This window comes from Aythya fuligula, chromosome 25, assembly GCF_009819795.1.
Source record: "Aythya fuligula isolate bAytFul2 chromosome 25, bAytFul2.pri, whole genome shotgun sequence".
In the NCBI taxonomy this organism is placed as follows: domain Eukaryota; kingdom Metazoa; phylum Chordata; class Aves; order Anseriformes; family Anatidae; genus Aythya; species Aythya fuligula.
The window spans coordinates 5,085,304-5,107,900 of NC_045583.1; the positions used below are offsets into that span (position 1 = coordinate 5,085,304).

A 22,597-nucleotide genomic window follows, 5' to 3' on the forward strand; every position below is an offset into this window, starting at 1 on the left:
AAAATAGGAGCCAAGTGGTGGGGCCCCTCTAAAAGCTTCTCCCCTGCTCCAAAATGGGGAACTCCTGGGGGTCTCCGGCGTGCCCAGGGCTTTTCCACCTTCTGGACGGGGACTGGTGGCAGGGCACTGAGATCGCAGGGTGGGGATGTCCCCCGGGCACTCCCCCCCAAATCCCCTCCGTGCCCCCTTACCCGTGCAGCCGGTGATGTTGGTGGCTCCCACGGGGCCGAAGGCGTCGCTGCGGGGACACAGGTCGCAGGAGAGCTGCCCTTCCTTCTCCTGGTAGGTGCCCGAGGGGCAGGGGACGCACTGCTCCGTCTGCCCGTGGTAATAGGTTCCCTGCGAGCAGCTAACTGAGAGCCAGGGGTGGAGGTGAGCGGCACGGCAGGGGGATATCCCTGGGGGGGGGGGGACACATGCCAGCCCCCTCCCCGGCTCCCCGCGGTGCCCCCTTACCACACTTGGTGCCCAGGCGCTGCTGGCCCGGCCCGCAGCTCTCCTGCCGCTCGGGGGCCACGCTCAGCTTCCTCGCCACCTCGTACTCCATCCCGGCGAAGCGCAGCAGGAACCGCTCCTGGTTGATGGATTTCTTCAGGGCTTTGATGGCCGACTTGAGCTTCTTCTCCACTTTCTGCCGCAGGCAGTGCAGGTTGCAGCTGGCTGGGTGCGCGGGGGGGAAAGAGGGGCGGCGGCGATAAGGGGGAAACCCATCAGGATCCCACACCCCACCCCAGCGGGACACCAAGGACCACTTGGGCTCTCCTTCCTGCCCCCCAAACACCCACACCGTGCCCACCTGTGGTCTCCTCCGGCTTGATCTCGGCCTCAAACTCCAGCGTGATGCGCGTCACCTCCTTGCCAGAGGAGTTGCGCGCCCGCCGGCCCTTCCCTTTCTTGGACGAGTCGCATTTGAGGTTGACGAAGGCAACCTGGCAGTCGGAGCAGGGTGCAGCACCGCCTGCATGAGGGGGGAACAAGTCAGGGCCCCGTCTGTGCCGGGGGGGACACGCAGGAGCACCCCCTCTGACCCTCCCTCACCTTGCGCCCCGGCCTTCCCCGCCTCGTCCTGCTTGCCCTTGGCCCGCGGGTGCAGGTGGCACTTGGCGTCCTTGATCTTGAAGGAAGCTTTCTGCTTGATTGGCGCAACGACAGCCTCTAAAAGAAAAGGCGGGTGCTGAACCAGCCGGGGGGCACGAGGGGCAGCACGGGGGGGGGTTTTAGGGGAGGGGGGTGGCTGCTCGGAGCCCCCTTACCGAGGCACTGCTGGCTGCTGTTGGCCGGTCTCTGCTGGCTGCCCTGCCGCAGCACGGGCGTCCCGCAGCTCACGGTGTAGCTGCTGTCTGACTCTGTGGGAAGGAGGAGCGGGCATTGGGGGTGCCCCTCAGTGCTGAGCCCCCCCGGTGCAGCCACACAGTCCCTACAGGGCGGCGGTGGTTGCCCCAAGGGGGTGCAGAGACCCTGGGGGGCAGCACCCAGCACCCCACCGCCCGGCTCCTGCGCTGTGCAAACCCATCCCGAGGAGCCAAACTCAGCCAGGAAAAAAACAACCACAAACACTCCTTTTCCCTCATCCCAGGGCTCGGGACCTCAGGGTGCTCCGCCGGCTGCTCCTCTGCCCCCAGTTTGGGCCAGGCAGGGAGACGGGGACCCCCCCGAGCTCCCCCGTACCTGGCTGGAAGCGAGCCTTGGAGGCGCAGGTGAGGGCGCAGCTGTCCTTCTTGCCCGTCTTGTTGCAGGTGAGGGTGGCCCGCGGCGGCACGGAACCTGACAGGCATTTCACCAGCTCTGAGGGACACGCACCAGCTGGTGACGACAAGCGGGGACGCCCGTGGGTGGCACAGAGCCACGGCGGGACCCCCTCGTCCCCCCTCAGCTGGCGGCACGGTGCGGCGTGGGGCCCCGGGAGCAGCATCCCACCCCCCGGCCCAGCTCCTCCTTGAGCTGTCACTGCTGGGATTTCAGGATTTTGGGGGCAGAGCTGCACTTTGCTGCGTCTTTCCCCGGTGAAGGGGGGTGGTCGGGTGCCAGAGCTCAGCCAGGGCCACAAAAATCATTCATTTAGGGGCACCTGCTGGGGCACGAGCTCACGGCCAGCCCCAAGCATGGTCCATAAATCAACGGCCATAAGTCCATAAATCAGGACAGAGGGAGCAGGACAGCACATCCCATCCCATCTAGACCCACGCCATACAGACAAGGGACCCCAGACAAAACCAGCCTGCTCTGGAGCATCCCTGCAGCGGGATGCCCCAAATCCCAGCACGCCACCCACTGACAGCCACGGTGGGGGCCGTGGGGTTTCGGCACCCCCCAAAGCTGTGCTGGAGCATCCCTGGCAGCAGCGGGCCCTGCCCCGACGTACCTACGCAGTCCTTTTTGTTCCAGTGCAGCTTGCAGCCGGGGGGACAGGTACACTGGTAGCTGCCGGGCGTGTTGATGCAGCCAAATTTGCAGCCCCCGCGGTTGATGCTGCATTCGTCCACATCTGGGGGGACACGGGGAGAGGTCAGGGGGGCAGAGCGGGACCCCTGTGATGCTGAATCGCCCCCAGAGCGGGATTTTGGATGGCCAAAGTGCACAAACCCTGTGCCCCAGCAGGGTGCTTCCAGCTCTGCCTCCTCCCAGCAGCCGCCCCAGCTCCACAGCCCCAATTTGGGGGGGGGTTCGAGGGAAGCCCCAGCCGGTGGCACCCCCAAGGGCAGGGGCCGGGCGGCGGCGGGTGCAGCCCACCCAGGCTGAGCCCGGCCCCACGGCAGGCTGGGGAGCTGCGGGGGGCAGCAGACAGAGCTGACATGGAAGCATTTAGCAGCCCAATTCAAAAGGCAGCTGCTTGGCAGCCCGGCCCCCCTCCCCGCTGCTCCCCTCCAGCACGGCTCCTCCGCGGGGGGACCCCCGACCCCAGCCCAAAACGGGGCACAAACCTGGTCAGCCCGCCCCCCCATCTCCCCGGGGCTGTCACCTCTCCCTGCTGCGGACCCCATGAGGCTCAGTTCCAACCCCAAGCAGCCACCGGGGGTCTCAGGAGGGTCACCCCCTCCCCTGCCACGACCCCTCTCCGGCACCCCCCGTGCATCCCATCTGCTCCCCGCGTCCCGGGGCGCCGCACGCCCCCGCCCTTGGGAGCCAGCCTGAGCTCAAACCGAGCTCAGCCCCTTTTGATGTTCCCCTTCCCAACCCCGTCCCAGCTCCCTGCCAAAAACGCCGGGGATTTCTCCCCTCTCCGCCGCTGCAGACAAGTCGCAAGCTGTTCCTGTCGCCCCGTTTGAAGTCGCAGACACCAGCCCCTGGCTGCGTGCGCCCTCCCCACCCGGCCCCAGCACCGGGTGCACGGCGGGGACACGGGGCAGCCCCCCCGGGACCCTCCAAACCAGCCCTCGGGGACAGCCCCAGGGGGCTCGCAGTGACCGTGCCGTGGGGCTGCCCCATTTCTGGGTGTCCCGAGTGCTCCCCCCCAGGACCCCGAACCCATCGGGGAGGTGGGGACCCAGCACCCGCCCGGCCCTACCTCCGCAGTGGGTGAGGCCGTACAGCGTGTAGCCCTTGTTGCAGAGGCACTGGAAGCTGCCGGGGGTGTTGATGCAGAGGTGGTCGCAGGTGCGGTCGAACGAGCACTCGTCGATGTCTGGGGAGGGGGGAAAAAGGCAAGGTGGGGAGCTGAGGGCTGGCACCGTCCTCCCCCACCTCCTGCAGCAAACAGGGGGGCTGCGCTGGGATGCTCTGGGATGCACTGGGATGCTCTGGGACCCCGTGTCCCACCCTCCCTGCCTCCAAGCTCCCTCCCTGCATGGTCCAGCTGCTGCCAGAGCATCTGCAGCCCACCGCACCGATGTCCTTCCCCCTCCAAACTCCTGCAGCCCCTCCGCACCCAAAACGTGCCAAACCATGCCCTCGGCACAGCTGCGGGGGCCCTTGGGTGCTGCCCGGCGGGCAGGGCTGTTGCACGGGCACGTCCTGCCCCGGGACGGTGCCAGAGCTGTCTCTGCACCCCCGCGGGGCACCTCTCGAGGGCTGGGCGGCCCCGGCTGCGCGGGTGAGCCCAGCCCGGCGGGTTTGATCCTCGTTTCATTGGCTTCATTAAGTTAATTGCCGCGCTCACGTCAAACTTGCAAGAGCGCGCGGCACCTGGACGGAGATGAAAGAGGTCTCAGCCCTGGAGCGTCGGCAAGCCCTGCGCCCCCCTGCTGGGGCCAGAGCCCGAGCTTTTGGCTTGCAGCAGCTGCGTTCGAGCACTGCCCTCGGCTCGGGGCATGGGGGGAGCCCCGCGCCCCCCCAAAACGGCCCCGCAACCTGTGGTGCCGCGCCCTGGCACGCAGCGGCAAGGTTTGGTGAGATTTTGCAGGACGTCGGGGTGGGGAGAGGAAGGTGGGAAAGCTGTGCTGAGCAGGAGACACAGCCCTCCCTCCTGCCCTCTGACTGATGGGGAAGGAGGAAAGCCTGGCAAAGGCACCCAAAGCCTCGCTCTGCATCCAGAGCATGGCCCCAAGTGGGGAGCAGCCCAGGCTATGGGACGGGCAGGCAGGATTCAGCCTGTGGAACGGCCTGGAGCTGTGCCAGGGGAGGTTGAGGTGGGCAATGAGGAGCCATTTCTGCTCAGACAGAGCGGGCAGGCGTTGGGACGGGTTGCCCAGGGAGGTGGGGGAGTCCCCGTCCCTGGGGGGGCTCCAGGAGAGGTTGGGGCTGGTGCTGGGGGACACGGCTCAGTGGGGACAGTGGGGGGGGTGTGCTTGGAGCAGGTGACCATGGGGGGCTCCTCCACCCCTGATGACTGTGTGATTCTTCCCATCACCAGCCTCAGGAACACAACGGCCTCGAGCACAGCCCAGCCCCTGCGGTGCAAATCACTGGTGTGCAAGCACACGCGCTGTAGCAGCGAGTTTAGGTGATGCCATGGTGAGATCCCCAGCAAAAACTCATGCAAGAAAACACAAAGCTCTCAAGAAGCCAAGCAGGGTGGGCGCTGAGCTGTGCCCACCCAGGGCAGGACCCCTGCTTGGGGACGGGACCACAGAGGGAGGGACAGGGATGAAGAGCAGGGAGAGGCGAGGGCTGCGTGCCCGGGTCCCCAGCGCCCTCACCTTGGCAGTTCCTTTCGTTGATGAGCAGCTTGTAGCCCTTCTTGCAGCTGCACTCGAAGCTGCCCACCGTGTTCCTGCAGATGTGGTCGCAGCCCCCGTTGTTGAGCCGGCACTCGTCGATGTCTGGTGGGGACAGGACAGGGACACCCCTTGCACCCCGGGCTGGTGACCGTGGCCACCCCTGGGGGGCGTTTGGTCCTCCCCAAACCTCCCGGCTCTGCCCCTGGGCCCTGACCCCAGCAGGATGGTGCCAGAGACCTGTGGGATTTGCTGGGCACCCTTTGCTGGGCCATTTTTTTTCTTGCCATCGCCAAGGCTGAAAATGACGACGTGCCATAACTGCAGAGAGCGCTGGGAACCTGGAAAGAGGCTGGCCGGGAGATGTAATTTTTTCCCCCTTTTTTTTTTTTTTTTTTTTCCCCTCCTAAACACAAAATTTACTGCTAGGAAATGCCCTGTAAAATGGAAGGGGAGCAGGAAGAGGCGGCTGTCTTCCCCAGCTCCCCGGCCCCCCGCTGCCAATGCTGGGGCGACAGCTCTGCCTCTCTGGGGCCGAGGCTTTCCCTTTATTATCGCGGGGAAACCGGCTGTAAAACAGCTCGCAATTGTAATAAAACCCCCAGACGCAGGGGATATGGCTCCAGGTTATTGCACTTTCCTGGAAACTGCCGAATCGGAGGGGCAGCGGGCGCTGAAAAAATAACAAGGGGGCAGGGGGCTTCTGGAATCAGTCAGCAGGTAGACAGCTCGCGGCGGGCCGGGGCTTTGCTTTCAACCAGGGTCAAGTTCCTGGAGCTGCCGAGAGACAAAACGCAGGCACTGCCCCGTCCTGCCCCGGGGTCACCGCGTCCCCTGCACCCGGGTGCACGCGAGGGGCTTCTCCCCTGGCCGACGCACGGGGACGAGGACGTCCCTGGGAGTGTGAAGGGTTTTGCAGCACCCCAAAGCATCGCCCACGCGGGACCCGGTGCTTGAACTTGGCCAGCAGACCCGGCAGTCACCCCACAGAGCCGCAGTGGGACCCACGCACCCCAAATTGCCTCTAACTTGACCCAAATTACCCTTCCCAGGGGGGTTGGGGCCAATCGCGGCACCTTTAGCAAGGAGGGTCCCATTGCCAGCTCCGAAGGAGCAAAAACAAGGGGGTGCCATCACCCTGCAGCCACGGTCACTGGGATTTCCCCACCCTCTGCAGCAACCCCTGTGGCCGCCGGTCCCTAAAGCACCCCCAGGGTCGGGGCAGCCAGCTGGGGGCTTTGACTGAGAGCCCCTGGCACCGTGTGGTTGGGGCAGGGGGGGCTTCAGGGCTGTGCTGGGTCCCCAGCGAGCCCCAGGGGACATGGGGTGGGGGGTAAGGGGCTGAGCTGGGTCCCTGAGAGTCCCCTGGGGATCCTGAGCCCTGGCCAGGCCGTGGGGAGGGAGAGCAGCTCCCCTTGTGTGCATGGTGCCAGGTTTGCAGGACAGGGCGCCGATGCATTTTGACACGTCTTAAAAAAGACAAAAAGATCACAATTTGGGATTTTCCCATCTCAGCAGACACCCAAAAAGCTTTGCAAACCTGGCCTCAGCTCCTCGGATCCTCCCTCGAGCAGAGCACCCGTGGGTGCCCACCGCACCCCAGGAGCCCCGCAGAGGGGTGTTCCCCCTTCTCCACCCCTGGCTGCAAGCACGATGCAAGCAAACACCGTGGGGAACGTGGAGCTGAGCCAAACCCGAGCCTTTTTGAAGGGCTCCGAGGACACAGATGAAGGCTCCCAAGGGCAGAGCACCTTCCTACCTTTGCACGTCTTCCTGTCTGGCTGGAGCATGAAGCCCATGGGGCAGCTGCAGTGCACGCCCGTGGCTGCGTCGTGACACTTGCTGTCGCAGCCTCCGTTGTTCACGGCACACGTTTCTGCAGGGAGAAAGAGAAAAAAAGCCCGGGGGTGAGGCTCACGCCGCCCAAAACGTGCTGCTGCTGCTCAGGGGAGAGGCAGAGGCTGTGACCCTCCCTGCTCGGCTACATCAGCCCTGGGCTCTTGGCGTAGCGCAGCCAAGGAGCCCCCCAGTTAATAACCCCCCTGAGCACACGAAGGGAGTGCTTTGGGGTTGAGGCACGGCACGATTTCAGCTCAGGGCTCGGCTGCACACCCGCTGCATTTTCCACCTCGGCAGCGCTCGGTGCCTTTATAAGTCCTGGCTGCTGCTCTCCATGGGTTTTGGCTGCGAGATCCTTGGCTCATCCCAGGCTGCAGGCAGGGAAAAGCACCCAGATTTCTCGGTGTCTGTCCTAGCCCCTGCAGAAGCCTCCTGCCTCCCAGCAATCAGCACTTTAGAAGTGGGCAGAGGCTGGTGGCACGGCCGGGGCGCACGGGAACAGCGGCTCCACAGAGGCAGAGGGAGAAGCAGCTCTGCAGGATTAATCCTGCCTTGCTCAGCTCCCAGCTGGCAAAAGGTCCTGTGTCCCCCAAGAAAAGGATCAGGTGAGATCAAAGATTGGCCGCCCCGAGGTGGAGGAATTGCCTCTCCCAGTTACGCCCCAGCAGGGTGAGGCTTCGGGGCTTTTCTGCCACCAGGCAGGAGCTGGGGATGGGGCTTGGTGAAGGGGCAGCATGGTGTAAGCCCGACCAGCAGGAGGCTCGGCCAGAAACACCGTGAAAAATAAAGAGAAAAAAGCTTTTGGACTCCTTGGGAGACTCAAAGCAACCCTCATGGTGCAAGCAGGCGACAGATCTGCAGGTTGTGGCTGGAGAACCCAGCACCGCTCATGGGGACACCCAGGGATGGTTTCTAAGATGTTCACCCCCAAAACGCCCAGGCACAGTTCCAAGCTTTTCACCCCCAAACACCCAGGCACAGTTCCAAGCTTTTCACCCCAAAACGCCCAGGGCTGTCACAATTCAGGCGTGCAAAACACACTCAGAGGGCGTGCACGGTCCCGGTCCCACACCAGATGTACCCCAGCACCCCCAGAGCACTCAGCCATTGCTCCCACCCTCACTAAAGCCCCACGGCTCGCTCCGAGCTCCAATTCCCACAAAATCCACTCCCAACATTTGTACATCCCACGTTCGTGTCCCCTGTCCCCAAGTGTCACCCACTGGCAGGCTCGGCCCAGCTGGGTGCCCTGGCCGGTCCAACGTCGCAGGCTAATTCGGGCGAGGTTTTGTAAAATTAGAACACACACACACACGCAGGCAGCATCAGTGGAAAAAAAATCCGGTTTAGAAAAAAAAAAAAAAAAGCTAATTATTTCAGTATTATCAAAGTCAGCTGTTGCTGGTAAAACTAGAAGGGACACTAATTTAAATGAGGCATTTTCAGCTTGACAGCTTCCCTGTGAGATCAATCTTCAATTTTGCTCCTAACCACCAGAACAATGGCTCGGAGTGCATTAAGTTGTTCACAAAGGGTAATAAAGTATTCCTTTCAGAGGGCTGGTCGCTCGGATAAATGAGGCGCTCGGGCTTCAAGGAACCCGACATGAAAATGCCTTGAAGAAATTCCTTGGAAAGAGCAAAACCCCAGGTCCTGCCGCTCCTTGCGAGAGCCGCGTGGGGCACAAACGGCTGAGCCACGCAGCCCCTCGCTGCAGGGCGACGGAGCTGGGATCGTTCTGTGCTCGTCTTGCCGCTGCTATTTTTATGATGTCCCATAATAAGAGAACAAAGGGACCAGCTCGCGAAATGAATGGCCAGCGCGATTACAAAACGGCCAGGGAGGGATTTGTGCAGATACGGGTCCCGCAGCCAGGTCCTCACGGCGCACGCAGCCTGGCCACGATGGGGCCGGCGGCGTTACGCCGAGGGGAAGGGAAACTTCATGGGGGCTCGATTAAAAATTGAACTCGGCCTTTGTCCCAGCGGCTCACGCACAGGGAGCCCCGGGAGGGTTGGATTAGCAGGGTCGCTGCAGAGATGCGACAACATGCTCAGAGCAAACACTGCTTTTGGGGTGATCAAGGAGCACGGCTCCCTTCTCACCTCCCAGCCCCTTTGGGACTTTTGGCTGGGCTTTGCAGCAAGCCCTCCCCACCACCCCATGCAGGATGCGGCCGGTGCACGAGGGGGCCTGAGCAACCCCAGCTGGGACACCACAGCAAAGGGGGGGGACGCATCCCAGGGCTTGCAAAAAAAGCTTTTGCAAGCAGACCACGGGCTCCTGGGGTACCTGAGAGGCAGAGAAGGGTTGGGGCTGGGTGCTGTGGGGCTGTTCGGGAGCCGGCCCTGGGAGAGGAGCATTGTTTGGTGGTGCTGGCAGCCCGGGGGCTGCTGCGAGCCTGGCGCGAGCCAGCGTGAGTCACCGAACCACACAGGGCTTTGGCGAGGGCCCCCGTCGCTCGGGGAGGGAGAAGACAAAGCAGCTTGTGCGCACACAAACGCTCCCACACACACACACACACACACACTCGCTCCATCCCAGCCTCTCTGTGCCACGACCATGCCCTTGCATCGCCCCGATCCACACCGGGTCCAAGCGCGCCCTCCCTGCCCGCACACGTTCTGGCTTCGCCTCCACCCACAGGGAAACATCAGACCCGAGAGCTTTCTGAGATAACTGTGGGACAATCGGGGTGATTAGGAGCAGCTCTGCTCAGCACAGTGACAGCCCCGAGCTGAAGGTCCCCCCCCAAAGGGAAGAAGCCTGGGGGAAGGCTCTGCAGAGCCCCCCGAAGCAGACAGCGGGGAGCTGCACACCTGAGTGCACCGGGAGGCTGCGTGCACCCAGCACATCCCCATTTGGGAGGTTTTGTGCTCCCAGCACGTCCCCGATCGAGCCTCCGGGCTGCAGGCGAGGTGCTGAGCCCTCAGCATGCCCCATGTCCTGGCTGGCAGAGCAGAGGCGTCCCCTGGCCTCGGGGCAGGGCTCGAACCTTGCTGGTGCCACAGCGATTGCGAGGAAACCCCCAGGGAAGCAGCCACGGTGACAAGCCTGAGCAAAGTTCGCTGTGAGAGAGCCTCCGAGCAATTTGTCAGCACGGCGAGCAGCCACGCTGGGACACGCCAGGTCCCCAAATGTCCCCAAATGTCCCCACCTGTGCCTGCATCGGTCAGTGAGCAGGGGGAGCTCCAGGAAGGGGTAACTTTGGGAGAGCCCGGGGAGCAGTGCGGTGTCACCCGGAGCTGGGGTGGCTCCTGGGGACCTGTGGTGATGGTGTGGGGGCTCCTGGGCACGCAGAGGGAGCGGTGTCACTGCGGGGTGCTGCTTGAGGGCTCCCCAGCAGAAAGCATCGAGGGAGAGAGCCCTGCCCTGTGTCGGGCACGCCAGGCTTGCGGCATGGCTCCTGCAAATGCCTTTTTTAACTGCCCCAATGCACGGGTGGCAACTGCTCCCACCTTTGCTACGGCTGCAGAGACAGGCACGAGCATCTCCCCCCTCACACAGCCCCAGGGACACCGCTGGCCACTTCTCACCAGGTACCTTGGCCGGGGTTTGGGGACAAACACCACAAACATCGCCGGGAAGAAAACCATCACCCCATGCCCGGGCAAGGTGAGCGCCCCGCGTCATGCAAGCACAGCCAGGGAAGGGGTTTTGCTCTCTCTCTCCCCAAAAGCAGAGGCTGTTTGCAGCCCGAGGCCGGGTTGGAAAGCAGCAGCAGGGGATGGTTAGTGGGGCTGGAGGCCGTGCGAAGCGAGGCATGCAGTTAGTCCGCCCGCTCAGCCCCCCGAGTTACGGCCTGGAGGTGAGAGCACCCCTGCGGTTAGATCCCCTCGCGGAGATAGAGAGAACAAAAATATTTACCATTAGAAAACGTCTCAAGGATAACGTGTTGCTGGAAGTGTCTCTCCCCTGTTTGACATTATAAAAAAGTGATTTAGAAACAGTGTCCAGCAAGGAGCTCGTTTGGTGTCACACGTCAATTACTGCTACTCTGCTGCCTCTGAGCCTGGGGGAAATGGGCCCTTTTTTTAAATTATTATTATTTTTTCTCCCCCACCTCCCAGAAGGACCAAAATCTGGGTTTTGTGCTATCCAACTCCTCCATCACCCTATCCAAAGTCACCCCCAGCCTCTCCAAGCCCCCGCTGGTTTCGCGCTCTGCTTCGGGCTGACCATGGGCTCGAGCACCGCGGCAGGCACGGGACAAAGCAGGTTACGAGGAGCATTAGTGCGGAGCCCGTTAGTCCCAGGGAATGGTTCCTCGCTCCCAAGAGAGCAAAATTAGTGCTCACCTGAGTGGCTGCAAACACAGGGAGGGGGCAGACAGGCAAGGAAAGACCCCAGCCCACCGGGTGCGCTGGGACCCTCGGATTTAGCAGCAAAGCTGGCTGAGGCGACGGGAGCCCAAATTGGGGTGCTTGGGGTGCTCGGTTTCCCCCTGCGCTGGTGGACCCAGTGCTGGGAGCTCTCAAGGGGATGTCTGGGGAGTGGTTTTGGGAGCCGTGGCACTGAGCTGGGAGTTGTCCCTCCTCGTCCTGGTCAGTGTGGGGAGGGGACGAGGCGCCCCAGCACCTGGGTTTGTCCCCACGCAGGGCTGGAGTCCTGCACCCACGGGACGGAGCGGAGCCGACCGCGTCCCTGCTCGATAAGAAGCAACGCCGGGTCCACGCGGAGGGGAGGGAGGAGAAAAGGGAAAAGAGAGGAGGAGGAAATCCAGCTCGCCCTGTGCCCACGCTGTGCCAGGGGGCTCAAGCCAAGGGCAGGGGACCCATCAGCAAGGCCACAAAGCTCCCGCGGCTCTGCAGTGCCAAGAAGGGACCAGATCTCACCCTCCTGATGAGGCCAGCGTGCTCAGAGCAGCACACACGGTGACACCACAGCCATCCACCTCGTGTCCCCAAGCTCTTTTTTCCCCTGCCCAGAGCCCTTCCATCCACCCCAAGGCCTCTTTGCTCTGCTCTTCCCAGCCCCGATCCGGCACCGCCACCAGCGCTGTCCCCGCTCCTCGGCACTGTCCCGGCACTGTCCCTGCTCTGCAAAGCACGGGAGCATCGTGCACACTGCCGCCAAGCACAGCTCAGGAAATCTGCCATAAAACTCGAGCCGGATTCGGTTTCCTTCTCCATCTAATCGCATTTCCTGCCCATCCACATCTCCCGCTCCTGGCTCATCCCGCTGCTGGTGCTCAGCACCCCGCCTCAGCCCTCTGCGCCCCAAACGGCAGCGGGAGGGGAGCTGCGCCGCAAGCATCAGCCTCGCCTTACAAATCCTCCCAGAAAGCAAAAAATCCACAGCCACAAAACCACAACGGCCGGGTTCGCATCTCCCCGAGGGCGCCGTACCCAGCGGGGCTGCCCTGACCCGATGCTGCACGGTGCTTTAGCTGGGAGGGCGATTTGTTGCGCCTTTTTTTTTTTTTTTTTCCCCTCTTCTTCTTCTTTTAAGGCTGCTTTTAGAGCACAAACATAAATATCCAAGGTCAGTGGCCTCCCCTCCCCGCTCCCCATCCCCCTCGATGCTGCAGACATGTTGGGAGCCATTAGGGCTGGCCCCGGTTCGCTCAGAGGCATGTTATTCATTATCCGCGTTTTTAAAAGCAGCAATAAAAAGCGGAAAAATGAAAAACACCGGCCGTGGCCTAATGAAACTGCCACTCAGAGGGGCTGCTCGTGCTTCCTGCCGCGTGGTGTGATCTGAAGGGAACCTGGGCCGGGGGCCTGCCCCAGCAGCCCATCAAACGCACCGCGTTCGATTTCAAAGCCCGCAGCCCGGGGAGAGAGTTTGCGTTCCCCTCGCTGGAAACTTTATTCCCCTTGAAACGATGAAATATTTCGGAGGAAATGGAGAAGGAGAAGAGGGGAGGGGGCAGCGCTGGGAGCACCGGGGCGCTGGGAGAGTGGGGCAGGCTGTTTGCCGAGCCCCAGCCATAAAACAAAGCCGGGTGGTTATAAATATCCGAGCAGGTACCTCAGCCCCTGTCTCGGCTGAAAATCTGTCGGCTGGGCTTCCCCAGGGCACAATCCTGCCCTGGTCCTGCTGGGGTTGGGGTCCAGGACCCCCCCAGGGTGGACACGGAGCAGAACAGGGCTGTCCCGTGGTGCAGGGAGATGGGGCAGCAGCACCCGGCGCTGCGGGGACGGGATCAGAAGCAGCCGGGGGATTTTGAGCTGATGCTGCTCTCAAAACTCTTGGTCACACTGCTTAATTTCCCCCAAGAAGGTTGGGTGGGAGGAGAGCTCGTGGGGATGCACTGGAAGAGGTGGGAGAGGTCTCCCCGGGGCTCAAATTGGGGATGGAAGGGGAGATTTTGGCCAAGGCTCACAGGAAGGATGAGTGATATATAACACAGAAATCCCACTCATACACCTGTACCTGGGGCTCTGAGGCCCTCCAGAAACCAGATCCCTTTTGAGCAACCCCCAGATCACCAGCTGCTCTCACCGGGTAGCATCATTTTGGTGCCCCGAGTCCCCGCATCGCCACAGCCAACACACGCACACACGCACAGGGAGCCCCACACAGGGCAGATACAAGAGCAGAGGCACCCCGAGCTGCAAAAATCACTCAAGGAGAGCTGCACAGGAGGAGCTGTCACCTCCCTGAGCACAGCAACGTCCCCACAGGCTCCTGGGGAGGTCCCTGCTGGGTGCCAAGGTGGGACAGGATGCAGCAGGAAGGGCAAAGACGCATTCACAGGAGCCAACATCGCTCAGCTCCCTGCTGCTCTGGGGCAGGAGGGGCACCTGCAAGCAGCCAGGACGGGCTGGGATTAACCACGAAGCAGGCAGGGGGACAGCAGTGACATGAAGTGACAGGGTGACAGCAGTGACACGAATGTGGTGGCACTCTGAGGGGCTGGCTCCGGGGAGCGCAAAGCGTCCCCAGTGCAGGCACAGCAGGGACGGGAGCAGCCAAAACCTCACTGCTGCTTTCAGTTGCTTTCAACTCCTTTTTTTTTTTTTTTTTTTTAAATTTTTATTTTGCAAGAAGAACTAAAACGTCTAGAGCAATTTGCAGACTTAATCACTCCCCAAACGTAACATTTTTTTAAATCGAATCAGCTGTTAAGCAGCGCGAGCATATGAAACCAGTAAAGCTTCTATCTCTGTTTGATGTTTTACAATTTGAAAACACACACAGGAAAAGGACAATTTTGGGGTGGTTGGGTTGTCGGGTTGGTGTTTTTGTGTTGTTTTTTTTTTTGAAAGACAATTGTTCCTGAGCCGAGACCCCGCAGTGCCAAGTTGGAACCGATCACGCCGCATCCAAATCTGTCCCCTCCGTGTGCCTCCCCGGCAGCAAGCACTAGTGCAAATAGTGGCACCCGGGTGACAGTGACAATGCCACCCCTCTTTCCCCAGGGGCATGAAGGCAGGCGGGGACTCTGGCACACCAGCCTGTCCCCACGTGTCCCCTCAAGCCTCCCTGAAGCCACTTTCTCTCCCCGCGGTGGCGTGGCGACGCATCGCTGCGCCTTGTGGGTGCACGCGGCATCACCGAGCAGCTCTGACCTCACCCCTTTAACTCCAAGCCAAAAAGAAGCGCCCCAGCCCAAAACCACAAAGAAATCCTTCATCCAGCCAAGACCGAAACGCGTGGGGTGAGCGCGAGCCCCGCGGTGCGGCAGGCGACGCTGGCACCTACCGATGCAGGTCACGCCGTCGGAGTGCAGCAGGAACTTGACGTGGCAGCCACATTTGGGGCCCTGGTCGGTGTCATCGCAGGTGTGCTGGCAGCCGCCGTTCCCGTAGTTGCAGGTCACTGCCAGAGGCAAAGAGCAGCGGTCACCGGGGGACGCGGCCCCTCTCGTCCCCGACACCACCCCCCCAGGCTGGGCACGCACCAAGGGGCAGCGTAAAGGTGGCATGGAAAACCTCAGCCAAGTCCTAGGACAGGTCTCTCCCTCTTGGATAATTTCTAAAGCCCTTCACAGCTTTCCCTGCGGGATCTTGCAAGATGCAAGCCCTGATTTTTTTATTTATTTGCTTTTGGCAGATTTTTCCACCGGTGGGCCTGGTGGAAAGGGACCGGAGGGCTGGTCCCCAGGGAGCACGAGATCGGTGACGCAGGGGAAGGGCGAGACTGCAGCGGGCTGCGGAATGACTCAGGTGCTCCCGGGAACCCCTGCCAGCCCTCTCGGGGAGGCGAGGCGTCCTTTGCCTTTGGCTCGGAGGGAAAAAAGGCTCGTGGGATTAACCCTCCGTTTCATCAGCAGTTTTACAGGCTTGCTGCAGACAGCCAGCGAGAAGCAAAATAAAAACAATTGCCTCAACACAGAAATAGGCATCTGACAAGCCTGGCAGTGGCAGCGAGGTGCTGGCAGGAGATCAGACGGGCTGAGAGCACCGCGTGCCCCGCGGGGAGGATTCCTGCGCTCCTCCCGTGCCAATCACCCCCCCTGCTCACCTTCCCTGGGGGAAAGCAAAGCTGGTGGGAGAGCAACGGGGCACGCTGCACCTCCGGGATCCCCCGTCGTGCCATTTCAGGCTCGAGAAACGGGCTGCTAGTGGGGGGCCGTGACATTGGGACGAGGCACAGAGCAGGACCGGGGGGCTGTGGATGCCCCGTGCCCAGCCCCGGGGGTGCTCCTTACGTTTGCAGTCGCGCTGGTTCTTGGTGAGCTCAAAGCCCGGGCGGCACTCGCAGGCGATGCCCCCCTTGGGGGTCTCCCGGCAGATGTGGGCGCAGCCGTGGTTCTTGTTCATGCAGTTCATTCCTTCTAAAAAGAGAGAAGGAAGCAAAGGAAAGCTCCAGAAGGTTGCTGGCACTGGTCCCCAGTGGGAGAAAGACACCTGGGGTGGGACAGGGGAGTGCAGGGGGTGAAATGAGGGGAAAAACTTTTGGGTGAAATGAGGGAGGACCTCGGTGAGAAGCAGGATAAGCCCGAGCCCAAGGCACAGTGTTTGGGGTCACCCTGGTGGGCTCACAGCTGGTTTACGACTACCCGGTGAGCATTTCTGGGGCCCAGCCCACCCGTCCCAGGCCTGGGGACAAGCAGCACCCATAGGTGCACACCAAAGGGAGGGAGGGGGGCTCCAATCTGGAAGGGAATTAGCACCCCGGGGTGCACCTGCACGCAGGCAGTGTCACTGCCTTGCTTCCCTGAGCAAGGAAGCTTTCAGGGGGGAGCTCAGGGCTCACACCAGGGCTGCCTCTGAGCTTCACACACCCTTTAATCCTCCCTCTCCCTGCCACATCACCATCTGCACCACAAGGACCCTGCTCCACCTTTCTGTTTTTGCTGGCTTTGCTTCGCCCTCCCGAGCGGTGCAGATTGCCCCACGGGGAGGGAGGGCAGGCTGGGCTCGTGCTGCCCAGGAGGTTTTTGCTTTGGGGCAGGGAACACTGAAAGTCAGGAATATTTTCTTTCCCATTCCTCTGCACCCAGCAGCATCGCTGGGGTGAGCATGGCAGGGCCTAAGGCACCTGTTTGTGTTGGTTTTTTTTTGCCACAAAGGGAAGATTTCCTTGCAAGCCTCACCAAAACCTCACGTCTGCCTGTGCCAGCAGCTCCCTGCTGTGGGGAGGCAATTCCTGGGGCCCCACAGTACGGGAGGGGGGCACGGTGCTGCTGGGGGCTCCCAACCCCGCAGCATTTCAACCCCCTGCATCTGCTCACAGTGAGGGGGCAGAGAGGAAAGCAGCAGGGAGAACGGGGCAGGAGAGACCACAGAAGAGCAGAGGGAAAGGCAGTGCCTGAGGCAGGAGAAAAGTCAGAAGGAATAGACAACTGTCCCCAGTTCTCCGCGTTTTCCAGGCTCACAACCCAGGGATCAGCCCCAGTCCTCTCCCCCCTTCTCCTGAGAAGCCTCTCCTGAACCTGGGTGCGGGGACCACGCCAGCAGCAGCGATGAAACCAACCTCGGGGCGCAGAACTGACACAAACCTCCCCGGGCCAGCAATGCTCTACAGATGCTCAGCTCGAAAAACCACTCAAAAGCCAGCACCTGCCTCCACCGGGGCCACCCACGGCGTCCCTGTGTGATGGCAGGGAAGGGACAAGTGGCTCGTCCCTCCTGGGCACACACACGGGGATGGGGACACGGAGATGCTGCTGAGACGTCCCAGCCAGGGCGAGATTCCCTGGGGAGCTCGAGGGACCAGCACAGCTAGGAAGGAGGAAAGCAAAAAACAGCCAGCTGCTTCGCCAAGCGGCAGAGATAAAAATCAGCAGAGATACAAAAAAAAATAAAAAAATCTCTCATTTCCTCATATTTTGGCTAAGAGATTGCTCCAGACGGCAGCAATTTAGAGCTGATATCGAGGCGAAGGGATCGGCGCTGCGCAAGACCTGGCAGGAGAGGACGGGTCCTGCAGGGCAGCGCGAGGATCTCCGGGTACCTTTTGTTTAATAAAACGCTCCGAGTATGAATTTACATCCTCCGTTTGGTGTCATTGTGCTTCGTTAAGGGGCCTGCAAGGGTTTCGCTCTGGAGATGTTTATGAGCCCTGCAGCCTCCTCTCCCAGCACGCTCACGCCAAATTTGCTTTTGGATTTGCAACACTCCCCGCACCGAGGCGGGGGGGCCCCAAACCCGTGCTTCATAGGGGGGTGATGGCAGGAGCCCACCGACCCCTTCGGGGGTCTCCTGCAGCCCCCAGATGGCCACCACCGGGGCAAACAACACCACCAGTCCTCAGGACCTGACCCGAAAAATACAGCGAGGGTTTCCCCATGGGGTCCTTCCTTAGGGGAGCGCAAAGGTGGGCAAGGAGGGTGCCGGGGGGACGCCGAGCACTGACCTTCGGGGCGCTGGATGCAGGTGTGCTGGTTGTCGCTGAGGAAGAAGCCCTCCCGGCAGAAGCACTCGTAGCTGCCCATCATGTTGACGCAGGTCTGCTGGCAGCCGCCGTTGCCCTCGGAGCACTCGTCCAGGTCTGCAAAGGGAAGGCAGCGGGGGGGTGAGCGCGGCTCCCCGAGCGGCCGGGGGGAAGCGAGGGCGATTTGCTGTGCAGCAAAAATTGTTTCTGCTTTGTACATCCCTGATCCCCCAGCTAGAAGAAAGGGGGACGCTTTGGCGCTGCAGGGGATGAAGCCAAAGCACATCAAGGCGCGGATCTCGGAGGCCACACAGCTTCTCCGGCCGATGGGCAAAATAAAAAAAAACTAGGGGGTGGCCCCGTTTTACAGATGGGAACACCAAACCGCAGAGGAGGGGGTTTTCCTTGCCCTCCATCCCCGGGCAGGCTGTGCCCAGGATGCTCAGCCGCAACGCAGCCGCCCCCGCTGCCAGCCCCTCCGACCCCGCTGCCGGCGGGGAAGCGCCTGGACTTCATTACAGGGAACAGGGAAACCTTAGCCCGGAGTGGGGATAATTGCTTTTAAGGAGACTCAAATCCCCTACAGCAGCCGGGCTCGGGGAGGAGACGGCGGAGATGAAAACTTCTGCCCGCCCGTCCGAACGCTGCAGGAGCGGTGCCGCAACCCCGCATTGCTCCTGTCCCCGAGGGGTGACGGCCACAGGATGGGGACCGAGGGGCCCTGTCCCAAAGAAAACCTCCCCTGAACTCGGGCATTTCAGAGCCAAAAGCTCAGGCGAAAGCTGAGCCCTGCCAGCAGCGGATGCTGGAAAAGCTGGGAGAGCAGCTCGGGGACAGCCGCTTCTTAAACCCTACACGGCACAGCCCTATGACATGGCACGCACCAAAACCCTTTGCTTTTGGGCAGAAACATGGATAAATGCATGTCTGGGCAGCACAGGGGCATGGCACTGTGCGAGCCCCAAGGGTGCCGCAGCCTGGGGATGCTCAGAGCAGGACGGAGCCCCGGCTGGGAGCTGTCACCAAGCGGTGGCACAGGCTGGGTGGCTGCAGCCAGACAAAAAGGGACACCCTACTCGGCGGCTGGAGGCTCACAGCTTCCTGCAAGGCTCGTCCCAGCCAAGCTCTGTCCTGCAGATGCCAGTAACTCCCCTCAAATCCCCCGCTTATAACAAGGGCTTAACGTCTTGTGACTTCTCCTTAAAGCTCAGCACAAAAATGAGGAGGCAGCTGTTCAAAACCGATGGCTGAAACGAGACTCCGCCGCCCTAATACCGATTTTATTAAACGCAACCGAGGCGGGCAGAAGCCAGAAGCCCCGTGGCAGGACGAGGGCTGGAATTCCTGTCCTAGTTCAAAAGGTCGCCCGAGGAGGGGATGCTCGATGGCTCCAGCGTGCCCCAGCCCAGCTCCCCAACCCTGCTCGTCCACGGGTGCTTGGCAGGGACCTGTTACAAGGAGCAGGGCTGGTGTCCTGGGGGAGCTCTCAGTGGCTGCAGGTTATTTTGTGTGCAGGGCATGGGAGCAGAGAACCAGGGCTCCTGTGTCCTGCTCCACTGCTGCTCCCAGGGTGAGAGAAGCTGGGCAGGACTCTCACCTCGCTTTGCTTCCGTCTTCTGGCTAAATGGGGGCTTTCAGAGGCTGGGAAATGCACGGCCACGGTGTGAGGGTAGGAAAGGAGGGTGGGAAAACCCCCCTGGGGCTCATCCCTGCTTCCCACCCAGAGCAAGTAAAGAGCAAACCCCCACATACCCTAGGGAAAAAGAGGGAATCGACATCCTCGTCTGCAAAATGGGCTCCGAGGGGTACATTTGTGCCACCCCTAAACCTCCCTGGGAGGAACCGTGGAAGGGCTGAAGCAGGGAGCTGGGGCTGCCCCCGTGTCCCCCCCTCGCCCCGGGGGCCGCCGAGCCCAGCGGCTCCCCTCCCGCCCCGCTCTGTAAACACATGACGTCTGCGGCTCGCCGAGCCCGGCTTCCCTTTCTTCTCCTTGGGCTCATCCTCCCCGGAGAGGGGAAGGCAGGGCCGCCCGCCTGCGCCTCCTTCCAGCTGTGTAAATCTCCCTCTTCACCGAGGAGGCTGCAAAGTTCCCGGTGATGGCAGCTAATGCAAAGCGTATGTGGCCATAATCCCTTCCCCCCCCCCGCCCCGCTCCTTCTCCTCCCTCCAAGTGATGAGCTCATTAATGACCCCAGCGCAGACGCTAATTAGAAAATAGCACGGAGCCGCTCACGCTGCGGATGCCGGGGGGGAGGCGGGTGGCTCCGGGCCCCCGTGGGTGCTGCGGGAGGAAGCGGTGCCGGGCGCGGGCAGCGCGGCCGCCCTGGGGCTGTGCCGCGGGCTCGGCTCGGCCGCGGCCGGATGGAGTTTGGGGCGGTGGGAAGGATGCGCGGCCTCTCCGGAGGCAGATGCCGGGTTTGTCTTGGCCCCGGGATTATTTACCCGGTCCCTTCCCTGGTTCCCATCCCCACCGTATTCGCTATGAACTCATCTATTTTGGCAGGTGCGGGGCTGACCTCAAGCACGAGCCCAGCAGGCGGCTGCGCCCGGGTGAGCCCCGCAGGCTGGTCCTGCCTCATCCTCGCATCCAGCGGTGGTGAGGAGCCTCCAAGCCCGCTCTACCCCAGCAGATGGATAGTTCCCATCCAGCAAGGCTTTGTCCCAGCACGGGGCATCCTCTCGCAGCACCACCACCGTGCAATGGGGACCGATCCTGTCCCTGTCCCCGCAGAGCTGTCGTGGCATGGGACACAGCCGCACCTGGGGTCAGCCACCTCCCTTGTCAGCAGCTCTCCTAAATAACACGTCTGAGACGTGTAACTGGGAGGTTATCAGCTTTCAGCACGTGGGCAGGCAGGGAAGGGGCGTCCGCCTTTCAGCAGTGATGTGCGGGGGAAGGCAGAAAACCCTTGGCTGCTGCTTGTCGGGCACGAGGCGACACAGTGTGCTCGGGGCAGCACAGCGAGCAAGGAGAGGGTTTGCAGCACAGAGCCAGGCAGGGTGCACAGGGGTCCTGTGCCCCCGCAAGGAAAGGGGAAGAAAAATCTTGTGCCCTGTTTTGCATACAAAAAGCATCTTCTAGGAGCTCTGGGTGCTTACACCCTCTAAAATCTGCTGTGCCCTGAGCCACACCACAGCGGTTTGCAGGCTGGCATTGCCACAGCTCCCCACCAAAAGCAAAGGTGCTGAGGTCGATTTAACCAGCAGCAAAGCCTCGGTACAATAAATCCTCTAGCACCAAAGGGCAGTGAGCTGGCCCCGAGCCGTGACGGCCGCGTGTGCTCCCCCCGACCCTCACCTAGGCAGTTGTGGCCGTCGTGTGCCAGGCGGAAGCCGTCGTAGCAGGTGCAGCGGTAGTTCCCGGGGATGTTGACACACTCGTGGACACAGCCTGCGTTGTCCTCCCGCTCACACTCATCGACGTCTGCGGAGGGGAGAGAGAGGAGGGCAGGGGGTGCAGGCGGCTCACGGCGCTGTTTTTTCTCCCCAGCCCCATCGCGGTCACCATCCCAGTGGATATTTCGCCCCAGGGGCTCTGCTGCGTCCCTGGCTCCAGCAGTGCCTGCAGCATCCCTCCACCACGGGGCTCCTGGATCTGCTCTGCTCCAACAGATCTCACCTCCTCCACTCTCCCATCCCAATTTTGGGCCTGCAGCACACCGGCCAGCAGCCCTTTCACCCCTCTGTCTGCATCAGCAGGTGCTGAGGTGCCCAGCTTTGCACCGCAGCAGCCCCTGGTGCACCCCCACTCCTGGCTCTGAGCCCCACGCAGGAGCAGAGACTTGGTTCTACCCCTGTGAAATGTGCAGTTTTGGGCCATTCCCCTTGCAGGGCTGGAAAACTGAGGGCTGTCCCTTTGCTCTGCACCCACAGGGCGATGCATGGCAAGGAGAAGACGTCGCCTGTTCCGCACAAGGCTCTGAAAGCCTCGGCACAGGGCAGGGCCCCACCGCCTGTCCCCCTGGGGAGCAGCTCCCTCGCAGGCCTGGGATCGGCCGGGATTTCCCGAAGGCGGTGCTGAGGGCAGCCTGTCTGCCTGCCTATCTGCGCTGGGATCTTGCTTTAATCCCCTTGCTGTTTGCACTCCTCCTGACTCGGGGAGCTCTCCCTGCCGCCGCAGACCCTGCGCTCCGAGGAGCCAGCTTCTCTTATATGCCCTGCTCAGCTGCATGCAGACACATCCTCAAACTTCCCGTGCTACTAGCCCAGTTCTGCACCCTTTGGGTTGCAAATCCTGCAAGAAAAAAGCCCAGATTTCTTACAAAGAAACTCCAGGGAACCCTCTTGGGGCAGATGCAGAGCAGGGGAAGAAGTGCAGTGACAATCATGGTCATTCAGCACACTGTCCCCATACAGCATCAACAGACCAGGCTATTTTGGGGCAGAATAAGGAAATAAAAGGTTTGCAGCTGGCTGTGGTGTAGGAACATCCCACCCCAATGGCTCAGGGCTCATCAGAGGGGCTCCAGCGGCAGTGTGCCCCTACCTTTGCAGTGCTTCCCATCGCCGGTGTAGCCAGACTTGCAGATGCACTTGTAGGATTTCGGGGTGTTCTGGCAGATGGCATCGATGTGGCAGCTGTCGGTGCCCTCCACGCACTCGTCCACATCTGCAAAGGGAGAGGGGGTGACAGGCAGAGCCGCAGGCAGGGGAACAAGGAGCACGAGGGCCCATGGCAGCCACACAGGTTTTCAGGCTTCAGGACGTGGATTAGGAAGGACAAAGGGAGGAATCTTGCTCCTTTTCTCCCTATGGCTGCACCCAGCCCCAGTACAATTGGCGATGGGCTTGCTGCAGACAGGGAGCTCCAAAACGGCATCACCCGTGCCTCCGCTCCCATTAAAGCCGCCCCAGGAGCCACCAACCACACCTAACAGGGAACAAGATGCAGACGCCCA

At 61.7% G+C, this 22,597-nt stretch overlaps 1 protein-coding gene across 1 annotated transcript in view; it reads right to left on the reverse strand.

Moving 5' to 3' along the window:
- Positions 1-22,597, reverse strand: part of SCUBE3 (signal peptide, CUB domain and EGF like domain containing 3) — a 33,021-nt gene that overhangs the window by 2,174 nt on the left and 8,250 nt on the right. The window contains exons 2-16 of the mRNA XM_032203237.1: positions 22,186-22,308; positions 20,998-21,123; positions 17,682-17,816; positions 15,532-15,657; positions 14,583-14,699; positions 6,853-6,969; positions 5,076-5,198; positions 3,506-3,622; positions 2,363-2,485; positions 1,669-1,785; positions 1,254-1,346; positions 1,039-1,155; positions 797-958; positions 457-660; positions 192-353 (exon numbers count right to left, since the gene is read on the reverse strand). Of these exons, the coding sequence (XP_032059128.1) occupies positions 192-353; positions 457-660; positions 797-958; positions 1,039-1,155; positions 1,254-1,346; positions 1,669-1,785; positions 2,363-2,485; positions 3,506-3,622; positions 5,076-5,198; positions 6,853-6,969; positions 14,583-14,699; positions 15,532-15,657; positions 17,682-17,816; positions 20,998-21,123; positions 22,186-22,308 (1,962 nt within the window). The remainder of the gene's footprint in view (positions 1-191; positions 354-456; positions 661-796; positions 959-1,038; positions 1,156-1,253; positions 1,347-1,668; positions 1,786-2,362; positions 2,486-3,505; positions 3,623-5,075; positions 5,199-6,852; positions 6,970-14,582; positions 14,700-15,531; positions 15,658-17,681; positions 17,817-20,997; positions 21,124-22,185; positions 22,309-22,597) is intronic.